A 17,754-nucleotide genomic window follows, 5' to 3' on the forward strand; every position below is an offset into this window, starting at 1 on the left:
AGGACCCGATTTATAACATCACACAGACCCTGATTCAAACTACACTCTTCAGAGGGGGGTCTGAGTTGTTTTGGTGTGGGGGGGAATCCTGGAGATGAGACACTGTGGAAAAGGGCCTTTACACATTCTTCCACTTGCAGAGGGGGGATGGTAGAGGAGGAGGAGGAGGAGGAGGAGGAGGTTGTGTTGCCCTGGCTCTCGTCGACCATGTGCATACCAGAGACACACACACACACACACTCACGACAACAAGGATCTGAACACAACAGAAACCCCACAAACCCAGACACATCTCCGGACAGGGAGCTGAGCTCAGAGACGCGAGGCAGCTTCTCCTTCTCCTCCTCTGCAGCGGATGACGCGGGGAGGTGGGAGCTGTGGAGCAAAGGGGGTGGTGCGTGTGAGCCGCAGATCTGGTTACACACATCCACACTTTTTCATGGCAAGTTTTTTTGGAAAGTGGGGGAGGGCGACGCTGCGACTTTTTCCTCGGGCCTGATGTCTGTTATTTATTTTTTAATTCCCAGCCTCAAGGGGAACTTCAGAAGCAGATCGTCCATTTGTTAAAAGTTCCTCTGCGGCTCGTGCGCCTTTTTGGGGCCGTTTGGATAATGAGTGGATTCAGGAGGATCCAGCAAAGAGCGGAGGATTAACAAAAAAAAAGTTGGGGAGGAAACTTTGAAGCGGCCCGAAGATTTTCTTCAGCATGGAAATAACTACTTCTTCATGTAGAGACGGAAACATCCTGTCTGGATTATTGACAAAGGACCATTTACGCACCAGAATATAAGAATAATCACTTTATTAGTTTTATTTCCCTGCATAGTTGCGTCTCTCTCTCTCTCTCTAACCCAAGATGTCTTCCCCCGGCTGGAGCCCCATTGTTGGGATGCTTTGCGTCTGGGCTGCTGCTGCCTGGCTCCCGGGCTCCGGGGCAGTGTTGTCTCCAAACGGGACATTGTTCGAGGACCACTGCAAGAAAACCACGACCTGCGAGGCCCTGAAGTACAACACATGCCTGGGGTCCCCTCTGCCCTACACCCACACCTCCCTGGCCCTGGCGGAGGACTCCACCACACAAGAGGAGGCTTTTGAGAAGCTGACCATGTGGTCCGGTAAGATGTTGTGATCCCTGTGAAACATGTTGGATCACATTCTGCAGCCTGTGATCCCACTGGTAGTCAATATGTTATTAATGCAGAATCTATCAATCGATCAGTTTTGATATGTAAAGCATGTGGCATACAGAAGTTCACAGTAAAACATAGAAAACAAATGAGATGGAAAATTCATATTGATGCTCCACACGAATAAATTAACACAACAGTCACCTATACAGCATATGAAGCACAATATTCCTACTACACACACACACACACACATACATACAACTAAGAGTTTAAAGCCTGAGAGAAAATATATTTTTTAAGTTTGCTTTTAAAAGACAGAAATATTATTTTAAGATTTTACCTTAATTCATTACAAGATTCCCACACAAGTAATACATGATTTAATGTGCTTGTGCCAATCAAAAATTAATTTATAGTGATAACTGTACCTATTGTCCTAAATATGATGTTAATCCATTAAATATGAATTCCATAGTATAGTGTTTACTTTATGTTGTCTACAAGTGGGGGTTATCATGTGTCACGTGTTTGTGCCATTCAATAATTAATTCATAGTGATTATCATCACCTCCTAAATCTGTTCATGTTAATTCAATAGGATGTAACATTGAGAATGGTACTTGATGTTCACGATGGTTCTGATCATGTCTCTTTTAAAGACAAAATTTAAATGTTAATCAACTTTAGAAAATGACGACACAATCAACACAATTAAGAATTTTGATTTTAAAATACGAATTTCCTTTGTGTGTTACCAATTAAAGTTTGTTTTAAGCTGGTAAATACATTTATTTTGTTAGTATATGAAGAAAACTGCACCACAGAGACATGATAAACCCCAGTTATGGAGTAAATTAAAATAATCTTTAAAGAACATGAGTATCAGGCTTTTATTTTGTAGTAATCACATATTAAAGGAGTAGAGCTCAGACCTCCATCAAGGATCAACCGCCTCCTAATGAAGCCACATTTAAATTCAATAGATCCTGATTTTTATTTGGATCTGCAGCAAATTTCATAAATCTCAGTCCTCCAATTATTTAGTCTTGTGATTAAATAAATGAATTCATCTGATAAAAGATCCACTATTCAGAAATCCTGCTGCTCTCCTCGCTTTAAAGTGATAATCATGTTAATGGTTGTGACAATGAGCTGCGACGAGACGTCTCAGGTACTTGGGGGAACGAGAGGATGAGGGGGAGGACAGGAAATGAACGGTTAAAAGTCATTAAAGGAAACAAAGGCCGTCACTCGGAGGTGTTAGTGAGGAGACAATGGACGAGTGACACCAGTGACAGAGTTTAAGATATTCTGCAGGAGGACGACATCATTCAGGACGTCTCACTAATGACCTGTCGCTGTCTGACTCTGTTTACTGCGGATTCATGTCGGATCTGTGACTGTTTGTCATGTGTCGTACAGACGAGTCCTCACTATGCAAGATCTTTCATTACAAAGTTAAAGTTAAAGGTGCTATATACCTTATCCCTCTATACACATTAATCAACAGACAAAATATAGTTAAATAAATCAGAGTTGGCTGTAAATGATTATTTTAATCTGTTGTCCCTGTCGCCAGTTTTGACAAGATAGCCTGTAATAAAATGGAATGGAAGTGGAATGATTATTACACGTGATCACAAGTTTGGTTTGCTTTAGGTTTGTATTTAAAGGTTATATAATCACTAGTTATTCCAATAGTTGGTGGCTCTGACTGAGGAGACTTTGCCCAAACTGGCTCCGTCTGTACTGTAATTACAGTTTTTCATATTCAATATCCAAACATTTCCCAAAACACTAGTTTATATCAGCAATAGACTGGAAACTTCTGTTAGACTATTTCTGGATTTCTCCTTCACTGGTTGCAGCCTCTACATTGTGATCTATACGATTTATAATTTGAATGTTGGAGCTGTTTCTCACGGTTCAGACATATAGAGTTAACATAGAGACATTTGAATAAGTCACATCTGGGAAATTGCAACAAAATTCTTTCATAGATAAACGAAGCTCATGTTGTTTCTCTCTGATTTGACATCCCAGGTCTGAGGAACGCTCCTCGCTGTTGGTCGGTCATCCAGCCGCTGCTCTGTGCTGTCTACATGCCCAAGTGTGAGAACGGCCGGGTGGAGCTGCCCAGCCAGACCCTGTGTCAGGCCACGCGTCGGCCATGCAGCATCGTGGACCAGGAGCGAGGCTGGCCCAGCTTCCTCAAATGTGACCATTTCCCTGTGGGATGTTCGGTACGCTTCATTCCTTCATGTTGTGTGATACTTCACTGCAGGTCAGAGGTCACGCTCAACTACCGCATGTGCTCGAGACTCGGTAAAGCTCATCTTTCCCTCTGTGCAGAATGAGGTGCAGAAGCTGAAGTTCAACACGTCGGGTCAGTGTGAAGCTCCTCTGGTGAAGACGGACATTCAGTCGAGTTGGTACAAAGACGTGGAGGGCTGCGGCATCCAGTGCGACAACCCTCTGTTCACCGTGAGCGAGCACAACGACATGCACGTCTACATCGCCTACTTCGGCACCATCACGCTCCTCTGCACCTTCTTCACTCTGGTAAGACTTAAATACAACTCCCAGCATTGTGTGTATTGATCTTATTTATTCACCTCAACCATCGCCTCCCGTTTACGTTTCCTCCTTTTTCAGGCCACGTTTCTCGCTGACTGGAAAAACTCCAACCGCTACCCAGCCGTCATCCTCTTCTACATCAACGCCTGCTTCTTCGTGGGCAGCATCGGCTGGTTGGCCCAGTTCCTGGACGGAGCGCGTGAAGAGATCGTGTGCAAGAGCGACAACACCATGCGACTCGGGGAGCCATCGTAAGAAAACATCCTTGGCCCCTTTTACACCAAAATTAGCGGGTAGTAGAATTAGCATAGTCAAGGCGTTTGACTTTTTCCCATTGGCTACTGCAGGTCTTCAGAGACGCTGTCATGTGTCACCATCTTCATCATCGTCTACTACTCCCTGATGTCCGGCGTGATCTGGTTCGTCATGCTCACCTACGCCTGGCATGCGTCCTTCAAAGCCCTGGGCACCACCCAGCAGCCGCTGTCCGGCAGAACCTCCTACTTCCACATGGTCACCTGGTCCATCCCCTTCGTCCTCACCGTGGCCATCCTGGCTATTGCTGAGGTGCAGAAGAAGTCCTTCACCATTTTCTTTTGGGGTTTGATCACGTGGTCACTTTACTGACGTCTTCTGTCTGTGTTGTCCACAGGTGGATGGAGACTCAGTGAGCGGGATCTGTTTCGTGGGTTATAAAAACTACAGATACCGGGCCGGGTTCGTGCTCGCACCCATTGGTGTCGTGCTTGTTGTCGGTGGCTACTTCCTGATTCGGGGTGAGCACACACATTTACAGCAGCATCATTTCCTCATGTCAGGTTTCAAATATTTCAAATTTAAACTCAGAAGTAAATTATACCTTTAACAGAGATGCTATTTATTCACTTTTGACATGGATTAATTTCGTATACTTCTCTGTTTTAGGTGTCATGACCTTGTTTTCCATCAAGAGTAAGCACCCAGGACTGCTGAGTGAGAAAGCGGCGAGCAAAATCAACGAGACGATGCTGAGACTCGGTGTGTTCTCATGTCTTTTATTCATTTCTACCATTCGGGTTGAGACCTGGGTCAAACTAAAGCCGTTTTCAGACATGAACTCCAGAGAATGTATGCACGACTTAATGTATAAATTCCGCTGCAGAGGCTCTTATTCAGACATTTGAGTTCTTGTCCGGAGTTTGAAGGCAGCTTAAGCCTGTGGCGCAGAAATCAAAGGTTTGAAGAGTGTGTAGCTGTGTGTCACTCTGATCAAGGAACACCAATACTCTTGATGGTTTGATATGATAAACCAGCCTATGATATGTTTCCTGTTTACTGTGAGTTTCATCATTCGGAATGTTCTGTATACATTTTATTGGTGGTGACGTGTCTGAAATTTCGTTTCTAATTTGTTGTTCTGTTTCTCCTCATCAGGCATATTTGGTTTCCTGGCTTTCGGGTTTGTTCTGATCACCTTCGGCTGCCACTTCTACGACTTCTTCAACCAGGCTGAGTGGGAGAGGAGCTTCAGAGAATATGTGCTGTAAGTGTTTCTTTGCTGTGTTGTTGTTGATTATCACAGCCTCCGCTCCCTCAGCCTCACCCTCTGCATCCAGTCGCACACAGAAATCCACAAACTGATGCTGTTAAATTTCCAAACCGCTGCTCCACCGCTCCAATTTACATCCGTGAATGCAGCCCTGTTTTTCTCCCACAGTGTTGACACTGGCCGGATCGCAGTTAATTTCACCTCAAAAATGTAAACGGCTCTTTCCTGTCCCAGCATGCAACAGTCCCTCTTATTCACCAGCACCCGTTCTTTGAATGCAGTCAATGCACCTCAGTCACAGTGGCCAGAAGGTGTTGGGAGCGCAGGACACTGACCAATCGTATCGATGTGATATCTCTTTACAGGTGTGAAGCCAACGTGACGATCGCCTCTCAGACCAACAAGCCGATCCCAGAATGCACCATTAAAAACCGGCCGAGTCTAATGGTGGAGAAAATCAACCTGTTCTCCATGTTCGGGACCGGAATCGCTATGAGCACCTGGGTCTGGACCAAGGCCACCATCCTTATCTGGAAACGCACCTGGTGCAAGTAAGCAAGCAGCAATGTAACTCTGTATGTTTCTCTGTATTTTCTTTCTGTGTGTGAGCGTATCGTGGCTCCGTGCTCGTCCACATCCATATTCGGCAAAGAGGTCATGATGAGTGTGGGAAAAAGTCTTATGTTTCCTGCACCCAGGCATGTCGCAAAAAAACCTTCCTTTAAAAATACATGGAGGTATGTTGTGCCCTGCAGGGACAAACAAATTGTAATTAAGCCTTTTGGAATGATGTCTTTTTTCATTGATGGGTTTCTATCAGGAGAAAGTATAATCTTAACATTTCTCAGAAAGCTTCACGCCGCCTCCTGATCCTTCAGGAACATTTACGTCATCTGCTGCTCCTCTCTGCATATTCACCCCCTTCCCCCCTGTGTCAGGATTATCGGCCGCAGCGACAACGAGCCCAAGAGGATCAAGAAGAGCAAGATGATCGCCAAGGCGTTTGCGATGAGGAAGGAGCTCCACAAGGACCCGGAGAAGGAGCTGTCGTTCAGCATGCACACGGTGTCGCACGACGGGCCAGTGGGTGAGTGTTTCAGGAGATTTAATTCATTAAAGCTTAAACTAATAGAGTGTCATTCATTTTCATACAGAGAAGTTAACATTGATTTTTCTCAGATTGACTCTCATGAATATTTAATTTGTTGTCTAATTTTACTGAAACAGTGTCTGCACTTCCACCTTGTGGTGAATAACTGAAACTGCAATTAGTGCAATTATTATTCATATTCATATTATTCTATAGTATTAGTTGTAAGAAATTGTTAACCCGGATAATAAAACAAAAAATACATTTTCTCGTTTACCTCTTGTTCAGTTTAACCGTGTGTCAGAGCCTATTGAGAGTACGTTGCATTTAAAGCTGCTCATCTTTTCTCTTTCGTAGCTGGAATCAATTTTGAAATAAACGAGCCGTCCAATGAAATGTCGTCAGCTTGGGCGCAGCACGTGACCAAGATCGTGGCCCGGCGAGGTGCCATCCTGCCTCAGGACATTTCTGTCACCCCCACGGGCACACCAGGTGAGAGCTGCAGGTCCCCACTCTTAAATACTATAGCAAATACACATGTTCCCTCATTACCTCTGTCTTTACTTTTTATCCTTCTTTACCTTCTTTACTTCCATCTACTTTGCCTTTTTCCTCTTTACTTTATCACAAATTTACTAAAACTGTCCTCTTTTCTGTATTTCTCCACAGTGCCACCTCCAGAGGAGCGGAATAGACTGTGGATGGTGGAGGCCGAGATTTCCCCTGAGATGATAAAGAGGAAGAAGAAGAAAAAGAAGAGGAAGAAGGAGGTGCGTCCAGTGAAGGAGGTGACGGAGCACCAGACGTATCATCAGCGCGAGGCTTGCCGCAGCACGGTGCCTCGTCTGCCCAAGCTGCCCTGCCACCCGAGCCTCGTCGCCAACCTGCAGGAGCAGCAGAAGCTGGAGGAGGAAGTCCTGCCGGGGTCCTACCCAGACTTCCAAACCTCACACCCTCTGTCCTGTGAGGAGCGATGCCGCTACCCGCCCTACCAGAGCAGCCAGAACAGCTACGGCCGCAGCCTGCTCTCTAATCCTCTGACCTTCAACGATCGTCCGGAGGATCTGGGTCTCGGCCCCCGCTGCCCGCCCTCTGCCTCCTCCTGGCAGCCAAGCAGAGCTTCTCACTACCCCCGGGAGGTGCATCTCACCGACGGGCTGTCAGAGAGGTTGGCCCATGTGGCTCGGGTCCCGGCGGGCCGCAGGGTCAACTATGGGCCCATCCACTCCCGGACCAATTTGATGGAGGCGGAGCTTATGGACGCTGACTCCGACTTCTAAGACTAAAGCTCCGGTACCTTCTGTCTCTTTGCGGTACACAGACAGTAAGCTATAGAAAGTGCTGGATACTTCTTAATTCTTACTAAAGTGCACCAACACTGAACTGAGCTGGGCATTTTTTATTTCCTTTCGAATTTTGTTTTTCTTCTTTTTTTTTTAAAGGAAAAGGATAAAGTGAAAAAATTAGTTGTGAATAAGTTAAAGAGTAATTTTTGTTCTCTGTGTCCAATTCAATTTCAAAGGCAACTTCATGATGATGAGAAATGAGGCAGCTAAACTGTTCGTGGCTTGAAACAATATAGATTATTAGTTTGGAAACCTATGAGCGCAACATTCAACCTAAAATGTCGTTATTGCTATTTGACCCACTCGTCAAAATTTTTGAGATCACAATGAAAGGTGCTATATTTTATTTTTCAGCTGTAATCCTAGAAAACGTACCCTCTAGTGTCATAGTGCCGAAAACCTCGACTCATACATTAAACCACACAACTACAGGCTGCCTGCAAATACTTTTGAACCAAGGTCTTCTCTTGTATTATATGTTAATGTTGGTTTGGCTCTTCCCAACACTATTTACCCAATAGTAATATGTGTTTATGTACAGTTAACTGGAGGTACTAACCGTTATCCCCTGCTCTATTAGGACTAATATCACTGTCGCTAAGGGATTGATTTCTTTAAGACTTTGTATTTACACACTGGGACGTGAACTGAAGCCTGAAGAACTGAAGGAAAAGGTCAAGTTTGACTCGCTGAAGTTTCACAGCTTCCAGACACGTTCACTCATACACACACGTAACAGTTCACTTCCAATCTGCGAGCGAGGAGGCAAATGAAACGTTCGCTTCCTGCGACAAAGCAAATCCGCTTCAACTTTGGAGAACTTTGACCCACAATCTTCATCTATATGTGTGACCGTGTCCTCACGCTGTGGATATTTACATCACTTTTCATCATAATCACCCAAATCATCATCGTGTCCTTTCGTTCTTTGATTTTTTTTAACATCAGCAAAGTAATAGAAACATGATTTTAATGTTAATCAGCTCAACTAAATGTTACAGAGTTAAAATACTTACAAATGATCTGTTGCCTGGTGCAACAAACCAACACTTCATGCAGTTCTCATTTTGTCCTCAATGCATTCTTTTTGTATATTACAGAAAAAACTACATTTTACAATTATTTTTAAAAGGGTTATTTTTTTACAGCAGTGTTTGTACGTTAGTTCATCTGTTGGATATATTCAGTCTCAACTGGGCTCCATGTGTTTCCTCTTGTCCTCAGTCCAGATTTAAACTCCTCTGTCTTTTACACTGCAATGGACATAGACATTTTTTTTTTTTTTTAATCTGAACAAAATGCTTTTTCTGTCGCTCAGTTTCCTAAATGTGTTTACTGTACATAGGCTGTTCATAGATTTCTAATTTGTACAAATTTATACATCAAATCTCTTGATACTCTGCTGACATCATGTATAAAAAGGGAAGAGTCGATTATGCTATATAAAAAAAGTTGTCACTGTACTTGTGCTGTAACCAAAATGTCCCCTTGTGTTGTCATGTTACTCTCACTGTGGATAACTGATGCTGAAGTAGACGGTGCTAGATGCCTCTTAGCCAACGGAGAACCAGCTTTGTCTAATATGTCTTGTAATTCATGTGTATGAGAGAGGATTATTTATGTTCGCAGTAGTCAACAGTGTAGTTTTGCAACAGAAACTTAGTAGATCATAAACCAAGGCCCAACTGTCCAAGATCAATTAATTATTCCCTTAAAAAGTGGTGAATGAAATGTTGAAAATCTCACAGTGTTGAAGGAAGTGAACAACGTTTCCGCATCCGCCCCCTTCTTCTATGACCCACATCACATCCCTCCGCAGAGTTTTGTGGAAATCCATTCAGTTGTTGTGTAATCCTGCTAACAAACATACAAACCAACCAACACACACAGGAGTGAAAACATAATCTCCTCAGCAGAGGTAATAAAGCAAAGTCTGCCCAAACATTTCCTCCAAATATTATTAAGAAATCAAATGAACATTACCTTTGAGACTTTGTACGTCTTTTCTAAGGCATCAAGAGATTTATCAATGGGCCAGTCTGTGTTGCTTTCTGTGTAAAAAAAACATGTATTGTCATTTCTACCGTGCAAGTGTATTTTTTGTTGTTTTTACGTAAATAAAATAATCCTTCATGTTTGTTGTGGTTGTTTCTGTTATATAATTGAGCATGAGCCTTTGCAGCATTCACAACTTTCTGCCACGGTGTCTTTACTGATGCTTCCACTAGAGGGTGCACAAAGACACCATGAGTTTGTAGAAAATAAGACTTAAAACTTATTTGTTTGTTTATTTTCTCTCCCAACTGTGTAAAAAAAACATTAACTTTCACTTTTATTGTGCAAATTAAATTAGAAAAATGTTTTTGTGTGAATAAAAAAAATCTTTCTGTGATTGTCTATGTAAGTATAGGTCAAATCCTGCATTCACAGCTTCCTGCTAATGTGTCTTTATTGAGTCTTCCACTAGGGGGTGCTAAAGTTTCCGATTTTTAAATCCTTCACAAAGCTGTTTTGAATAGTTAAAAAAGCCATTACCCAGTTTGGAAAATGAATAGAAAGAAAACATAAGTTGGTTGAAAATAAGATGTAAAAATAAGAAAAATTATACAATTTAAACTTGGGAGTGTTCCTCCCTGTTCCCCCCTGTTCCTCCGCCCCTGCTGGGCGTCAGTGAGCAGCCAGTGACAAATCAGAGTATAAAGAGAGGAAGAAGATCACACATGCACACACACAGGGTGGACACGTGTAGTAAACACACATCATGTCCGACAGAAAGACTTCGTCGGTGCCAGGTGATGCGGACAATCTCCGGAGAAGATCCGCAGGTCAGGACTCCTCAGGTGAGTCTACTGCACCTGTTCGTATTCATGGTTCAACCCGGTGAGAGGCTGACTTCGGTTTGAATTAATTTCTGAGCTTGTTTGACCTTAATTTGGCGAAAGCGCGTGCTCGTCAAATTGACCTGCTGCTGCCAAACTTTCCAAGAAAGTGTTTGAGGGACGGATGAGGGTTGTTTCAGGAATCACAGGCAGGAGCAGAGGATCATGGTTATTTCCTTGTGATGATAACAACCTTATAGTGTATATATCTATGTCCATATAAATATAGATATATCTATATATAGGTGTGTGTGTGTGTGTGTGTGTGTGTGTGTGTGTGTGTGTGTGTGTGTGTGTGTGTGTGTGTGTGTGTGTGTGTGTGTGTGTGTGTGTGTGTGTGTGTGTGTGATACATCATGTTAGTTTGGGTTATTGGAAGAAGAAGGTTTAAAGCAGCTTGCTCCTGACTGATTGTTCCTCAGCCATGTTTTCTAATCTCCTTAAAGTTTATGAATGTTTTTATCATTACATGTTGCATGTCTGTGGATGTTTTTTTGCCAAACCTAGGCAGATTTAGTTAAAAGTCATGTGCTCACTCAAAGACTGGAGACATTGGCTTTTCCAACTCCAGTTTTCTGTAGATCTGACTTCCAGCTGCCTCCAAAAAACCTCCCACTGTCACTGTTAAATCAGACATTTGTTGCAGATTGTCATTTATAAGCTCATAGACAGTTCCCAGTATAAACAGCATGCTTCTATCTTTTATTTTAAAGCACTGCAGCACTTTACTTTCTTTTGTGTGTGTGTGTGTGTGAGCAATGCATTGATAATGAGATCAGTCTTGGCAGGCAGCACTTGGCAGCGTGGGGGGAGCAGGGACACTCTGCATGACTCTCAGGAGGTTTTTGTTAGTCACACACATTTCCATGGCACGGCTGAAATGGGTTTTCCTAGATGTCGCTCCTCTTCCTCACCTTGAACACAACACCTCATTAGATGTGTCGATCATTTGACTTAACATTGTTTTATATATTGTGTCCTTTTTCTTTTTTTTTTCAAATGTACGAATCTGTCTCCCGTGATATTTCCAGAGATCTATGTAGATCCTGAACAGCATCGTCGGTTTCCACGGCGACCGTCCCAAACTGACAGACTTTGTGTTGGCCCCCAGCATCCGGAGCTCGGGACGATGACAACGCCCTCCCCAGATGGTTCTGTGGCCCACTTCTGCCACTACACGCCGAAATGTTACCTCACCGTCCACAGAGGTTAGTGACACGTTAGCTTACAGCAGGAAGCAAACAAGTAAGCATATTTACATTGGAAAAACTCTTGTGTTTTGTTGTTTGTTTGTTTTATGTCCTGCTTATGTGGAATTTGGAGATGTTCAAATGTAGACAGAGAGAGGTGAAGTAAAGTGAAAATGGTGAGAACAGGAATCATTCGCTGCTGTGGATGAGCGGTCTCACACTTATGATTTTCTGCAGCAGGTAACGGCACCTCAGCCCGGACGACTTCATCACAGTATGGAGAGGAGGGTTGGCACGACGCCACCACCAAGACCACCATCAGAGCTGACAATGAGGTGGAGGCTCACAGGGAAGCCAACAACTACAGGGTGAGCATTGATCTCCACTGCACCTCCGCAATATTCACCTTTTTGAAAATCCCAGGTTGCGTTACTATTTTTGACCTTTTGACCTTTTGCAGTTTGGCTTCAGGAAGTGGAAGGGCAACGTGACGGAGAAGCCCCTCGGAGAAAGATCCGACATCACCAAAGAGCTGTACGCTGATCTTAGTGTTCTTAAGCCTCAAGAAGGTCTTTCTATTTCATTTCTCTCTTTGCACTCCCATTCAGATTAACAGGACGTTCCTTATAGAAGAAAACACTAAGCTGTATTCATGATTTCTCCTCTCTTTCAGGCTTGGTGGTTTCCTTTGGGAACATCATTTATGTAGTTTTATTTGGATGGTGGATATCTTTATTCTACTTCCTCGTTTGTCCTATAATGTTTCTAACTATCTTAGGAGCTCCGTATGGTATGTATTCTTAAAAAAATGGCTCTAAATATTGTAGATTTCCCTAAATGTGGTAGAAAATGACGTTTTTGTTTTGGCTTTTTCCAGGTAAACTTTGTTGGAAGTTGGCGTTGTACTTTATTTGGCCATTTGGAAAGTCCATAGAAAAGGTATCATGGTTTTCAACACTTATTCCGGTATCGTGACTGTAATAGCTTGGAAATATTTGTTACATGCTACCAGCGTAGAGATTCATATAAGAAACCTAAGCTGACGTAGTATATGGACAACCAATTTCGTTTTTTTCAGGCCAGTGATGCAATGAGGAGTTCCATCGTGAAGCCTCAGAAGTGTGAGGTCATCCCTGAGGAGGGGGACACTGAGGACAAGGAGTCCGCCCCCCTCCTGGTGTCTTCTCCAATCTCCGTGGAGATCCCCGTCCCAGAACCACCTGTCAGGAAAGCTTCAAAACACTGGGTGAGAAAGTCCGGATGATCTCAATCGTTGAGGTAAATCTACGAGTTGGTGTTTTTGATGATTGTCCCTCTGCAGTGTCGGGTCAGCACCTATGTGTGGTTGCTCCTGGGTTACCCTGTGCTGGCTGTGGCCCACTCCATCGCCTGTGTGCTCTCCTGGCTGCTGATCTTCACCATCCCTGTGGCCAAGATGAACGCTCGCACACTGACCACGGTGCTCCTCATGGCACCAGAGGATGTCCAGATCCACAGACAGGAAAAGGTAAAGTGGTCAGATGAATAGATTATTGAACCAGAAGGAAATTTAGGAGGAAGAGAATGATGTGAAGGTGAGGAATTGGCTATAACTTCTTTTTATAGCCTCCATGATGCCTCCATTTGTGAATTGACTTCTATAGAAAAAGATTCCAGATCAAAACTGATATTGAAATCTGTGGATGTTATTATCAGAGAGGTGACCGTAATAAAAAATATTAGAAACATTAGCACAGCCTGTGTGGCTGGATCAGTTGTGCTAAGTTAAGAAATGTTTTGAATTTAATGAATTTATAACTTCTGATGAATTGTGTTCTCTTTTCCAGACGAATAGTTGTGAGATCAGAGTCGTCTTATACTGCAATCGAGCATTTAATGTGCATTACTGCAAATACACCGTACAAGGAATCAACATTTTTGCTCTCAGTATCCTTTTTTTGAGTTGTTGGATCTTATTTAGCTACCGTTAGATTGCATTTAAATATAATGTGCTCACAAAATGTATTGTGTATCTAATCTTTTTCAACTACTTTACATTTTCCATCCCTAATCGATCATGATATTTATCAAAGTACCGTCCCCACGAGACAGCTTTGTGTTCTACAGCTGTTCTGCTCTGTCCGCTGTTTATTTATTCTCCTTAAGTCCACGTTCCCTGCAGACCTGCTTCCTCTGGTATTGATCACTCTGATTGTTGGCTATACTGACCGTGAACATAATTACTTCAGCGCAGAGACCAAGTTTGCCACAGCCGTCACCTCTATCATCCCTCTGTCCTACTACATCGGCATGGGGATAGCCAGGTGAAGTTAAACCTACAGGAAACCTTGTAAACCTGGATCAATGTATATCATTTAATGTGTTGATGGTTCTATTTCCTTTTTTTTTTTGTGCATGCTCCCACAGCATTTCTGCACAGAGTAACTTTGCAGTGGGGGCGGTGGTGAATGCCACGTTTGGCTCCATCACAGAGATGACGTTCTACATCACAGCTCTGCTACAGGGATACCACGCTAATAACAAATGCTACGAAGAGATCGTCAAGGCGGCGCTCACCGGAACCATACTTGGATGTATACTGTTCATACCTGTGAGGGCCTGAGAAGGACACAAATCTGCCAACATGCATCAGTTCATGTGCTTTTCATTTCCTGTAAGATGCAGCTTTTGAAATAAGTGGGCAGATGCTCATGCACAATTTTGTTTTGTCACCTGCACAGGGGATCTGTATGATCATTGGGGGCATTAAACACCGGGAGCAGAGGTTCAACAGTCGTTCAGCTGGAGTGAGTTCTGCTTTGCTTTTTATATCCATAGGAGGTATGTATGGCTGACACACACACACACACACACACACACACACACACACACACACACACACACACACACACACACACACACACACACACACACACACCTCTTCCTCTGCCTCAAACTTGATTTGATCAATCTGAGTCCTGTGCTGTGACGCTTGTCCACAGGCGTGTTTGCTCCCACCCTTTTCTCCAAGGCGTTCGGTTATCTGGTGTGTGAAAGCTGCACCAACATCCCAAACAACACCAGCGCCCCCTTCATCTGCAAGGACTGTCACTACGACACGGTGGGCAGCTTCTCCTCACTTTACACTTCAACTTCCTGAGTACTTTTTGTTTTCCTCCAGTTTCAGTAGAGTTTGAGTCCTAGTTATTATTGCTTTGATGTTTGCATTAAAACAGTTCAGACCCTCTCACCATGAAGATCCATATCTGATTGGCCCCACGACTGTTTAAAGAGGAACATGTTTACTGTAGAAGATTTATTCTAGAAACTTATTTTATTTTACTTTTTGTCATTCTTTGTTCTCAGAGTCGAACTGACCCACATTTGATTCTCTCCCATATTGAGTAAGTCCAGGTGCTTCATATGTTTTAATTTTTCAACTCTCAACCTCATTTTGACTAATTATTAATTTAAAAACATGTATTCCAGGCCTCTGGTGTACACGATCTCTGTGCTGCTGCCTACTGCGTACCTGATCGGCCTCATCTTCACACTGAAAACCCACTCCCACATCTATGACATCCATATCAGTGATGGGCAAGGTGACCATGCACATGGTCAGTATACACAAGAGGGCGCCATCACCGGCCACCCCACTGGTGAGGTCACTGCTGGCCATCTTCACGCTGTCAACTCTTGTATTAATGACAGCATTGTTGCCAGCAACCAGGTTACAACAGGTGTGTGTGTATGTGGTGTGCATGTCATTCTGTTTGTGGTGAAGGAATGCAGAATAATTCCTAACTACTGACTGCCTGTCACCGACCTGGTTAACCTGCTCGTGCATGCGAGTCACCGAAGGAAAGGTGCACGGATGTAACGTTGTGCCTGTGCATGCCAACGTCCATTAACAGAAAGATGAGACATAAATATTAAAGATGCGTGTCGGTGAGCTGATGGCGTGTGTGTGTGTTTTGTGTTTGCATCACCAGTAGGTCATCATGTGGTCCACTGGTCCCGGTGGAGGGCTCTGACAGTGCTAATTGTCGCCACGGTGCTGATGGCCTGTTGCGCGGACCTCAGCACGGAGAACGTCAAGCCCATTCTGACCAATTCCTCCATCTCCAAGGTACTGGATTAAAAACAATCAAGCTTTATTTGTATATCACAAATCGCAGCCTTTGTCCTTAACCTTCGGGGGGGGGGGGGGATTTGTCGTAATCATAATCCATAATCCATGATCCATGATGTGGCTGCAGCCGAGATCCTGGAACAATAAAGCACTTGATTTCTGTGGAAGGAGCCAGGTTAATAAAATGTCTTGATGAGACATTAATGTGATGAAGAGGAGGAAGGAGAAGCTCCATGTGTCATGTGTCCCCCGACAGTCTCGGCCTACAGCAGCATAACTACGAGCTGGTTCAAGACGAGACCTGAGCCGACGCTTTGCACCTGCTCTTTCACATCGACAGTTTATCTGCCTGCCGGACTGAAGCTGGGAGATGATTCCACAGAAAAGAAGCCTGTATTGAAAATGGTTTATTTTTAGAAGGGAGGAGAATTACTCGGATTTGAAGAATTCTTTGCTTCATGAGACAAATTTAGCTCGTGGATGATGGAAACCTTTAGAATTAAGACCCTGGGGTAGAAATGAACAACAGAGCGTTGTTGTTTGCATTATGGAGATGTGATTAACTGATATAAACTCCTCTGTTAGATACTATGTGACCCGAGGGGCTTGGTGTATTGTACATGATGTATTTGGGGGTCAACTCGTGTCATAGGTTTCTTTGTACTGAGGTCGTGTGCGGCTTCTTTCTTGCAGTACTTCATCGGTGTCACAGTGTTGGCCATGGTGCCAGAGCTACCGGAGATCGTCAATGGGATCCAGTTCGCGCTGCAGAACAACATCAGCCTGAGGTTTGACTAATTTACTGAGTGAACACAATAATTTATTTATTTTAATGCAAAACACAAAACCTGTGAATTTGTATCGTTGTGATAATAACTGTTGGAAATGTTACATTTGTGAAATATCTTTCATGCCTCCTCGTAAATAACAGGTCAGTGGCCAGAGGCATTATGTTTTCCAGTCTGTACCATTCTTGTGAACGAGACATCTCACGAACACCTCGAAGGAATGTCTTGGACAAATGTTTACTTGGACTTAAGGATGAACCGATTAGAATTTGATGGTCAAATGTCTCGGTCACAGTTGCTCCCAAATTTGGCACAGATGATCATTTATTTAGACTCAGATTAGATTCGGTCACGGTGGCCTCACAGAGCATGTTTGTGTCATCTGAAACGTGATGGATGAAATGATCAGATTTCCGTGGTCAAAGGTCACGGTGACCTCACATGAGTCTGGAAAATAGAAACTGCATCTCACTGGTTGGTGGAAACATACGACGGTAATTCTAGTTTTCTTCTGCAGCCTTGAAGTTGGCAGTTGCATTGCTGTCCAGGTCTGTATGATCCAGATACCACTGCTTATCCTCTTCAATGCATTTTATGTAAGTTAAACTGGATTTTTCTTTTTCTTTTTCTTTTGCATGTTTGTTTGCACAACTTGACTTGACATTTTCTCCCCAGGATGTCGGATTTGTGCTCGTGTTCAGTGACATTCATCTCTGGGCCAGCATCTTCAGTGTCATTGTGGTCAACTACATCTTCATGGATGGAAAATGTGACTACTTTCAGGGTAAGTCAGGCTAAAGTCATTTCCCCAGAGCAGAAGTGAACATGAGTTCTCACGGTTTGAAACTGATTGCATATGTAAAGCGCTCTTGCTTTGTTCCACAGGCACCGCTCTCGTGGTGGTTTACCTCATCCTATTGGCTCTTTATTTCTTCGCTCCCTCTCCTCGCTCCTGTTGATCAAGAAAAATCCCTGAAAGTCTGTTTTGTACATGTAAATTACTGGGTGGTGTCTTTGTGCTGTCTTTGTACTGTGTGGTTTATATTGAAATTAAAAAATGCATTGTTTATAAAATTTAGTTTTGGGGCATAATTTCTCCCATTAAAAAAATTGGCA

The 17,754-nt window shown here is 43.4% G+C and overlaps 2 protein-coding genes across 6 annotated transcripts; both read left to right on the forward strand.

Annotated features, from left to right (window-relative positions):
* Positions 1-408: 408 nt before the first annotated feature.
* On the forward strand, positions 409-9,808 carry smo (smoothened, frizzled class receptor). The gene is made up of 12 exons (XM_034578174.1): positions 409-1,115; positions 3,174-3,373; positions 3,483-3,692; positions 3,786-3,958; positions 4,055-4,274; positions 4,360-4,483; positions 4,632-4,724; positions 5,121-5,229; positions 5,601-5,786; positions 6,174-6,322; positions 6,683-6,817; positions 6,995-9,808. Exons 1-12 carry the CDS (start codon positions 857-859, stop codon positions 7,603-7,605), a joined length of 2,469 nt encoding a protein of 822 aa, XP_034434065.1. The 5' UTR covers positions 409-856; the 3' UTR covers positions 7,606-9,808.
* Positions 9,809-10,368: 560 nt separating this feature from the next.
* cax1 (cation/H+ exchanger protein 1) lies at positions 10,369-17,711 on the forward strand. 5 transcript variants are annotated; one of them, XM_034578175.1, is made up of 20 exons: positions 10,369-10,511; positions 11,581-11,757; positions 11,977-12,107; positions 12,200-12,308; positions 12,413-12,529; positions 12,617-12,678; positions 12,818-12,985; positions 13,061-13,246; positions 13,566-13,665; positions 13,901-14,042; positions 14,146-14,329; positions 14,460-14,559; positions 14,721-14,839; positions 15,085-15,122; positions 15,208-15,335; positions 15,711-15,847; positions 16,544-16,638; positions 17,156-17,234; positions 17,314-17,422; positions 17,524-17,711. In XM_034578175.1, the coding sequence occupies exons 1-20, from the start codon at positions 10,433-10,435 to the stop codon at positions 17,595-17,597; spliced, it is 2,334 nt and encodes a 777-aa protein (XP_034434066.1). In that variant the 5' UTR covers positions 10,369-10,432; the 3' UTR covers positions 17,598-17,711. The 5 variants fall into 5 exon arrangements, with proteins under 5 accessions (XP_034434066.1, XP_034434068.1, XP_034434067.1 ...); XM_034578177.1 differs by having other exon boundaries at positions 15,714-15,847; XM_034578176.1 differs by having other exon boundaries at positions 11,980-12,107.
* The last annotated feature ends 43 nt before the right edge of the window (positions 17,712-17,754 follow it).

This window comes from Hippoglossus hippoglossus, chromosome 23 (genome assembly GCF_009819705.1).
Source record: "Hippoglossus hippoglossus isolate fHipHip1 chromosome 23, fHipHip1.pri, whole genome shotgun sequence".
NCBI classification, from domain to species: domain Eukaryota; kingdom Metazoa; phylum Chordata; class Actinopteri; order Pleuronectiformes; family Pleuronectidae; genus Hippoglossus; species Hippoglossus hippoglossus.

Excerpts from the sequence above, each read along its gene's own strand:
- smo (XM_034578174.1), top strand. The coding sequence starts at position 857 with ATGTCTTCCCCCGGCTGGAGCCCCATTGTTGGGATGCTTTGCGTCTGG. Across the intron at positions 5,787-6,173 it reads TGGAAACGCACCTGGTGCAA|GATTATCGGCCGCAGCGACA; the intron begins GTAAGCAAGCAG and ends CCCCTGTGTCAG. Across the intron at positions 6,323-6,682 it reads GTCGCACGACGGGCCAGTGG|CTGGAATCAATTTTGAAATA; the intron begins GTGAGTGTTTCA and ends TCTCTTTCGTAG.
- cax1 (XM_034578175.1), top strand. The coding sequence starts at position 10,433 with ATGTCCGACAGAAAGACTTCGTCGGTGCCAGGTGATGCGGACAATCTC. Across the intron at positions 12,679-12,817 it reads TTGGAAAGTCCATAGAAAAG|GCCAGTGATGCAATGAGGAG; the intron begins GTATCATGGTTT and ends CGTTTTTTTCAG. Across the intron at positions 12,986-13,060 it reads GGAAAGCTTCAAAACACTGG|TGTCGGGTCAGCACCTATGT; the intron begins GTGAGAAAGTCC and ends GTCCCTCTGCAG.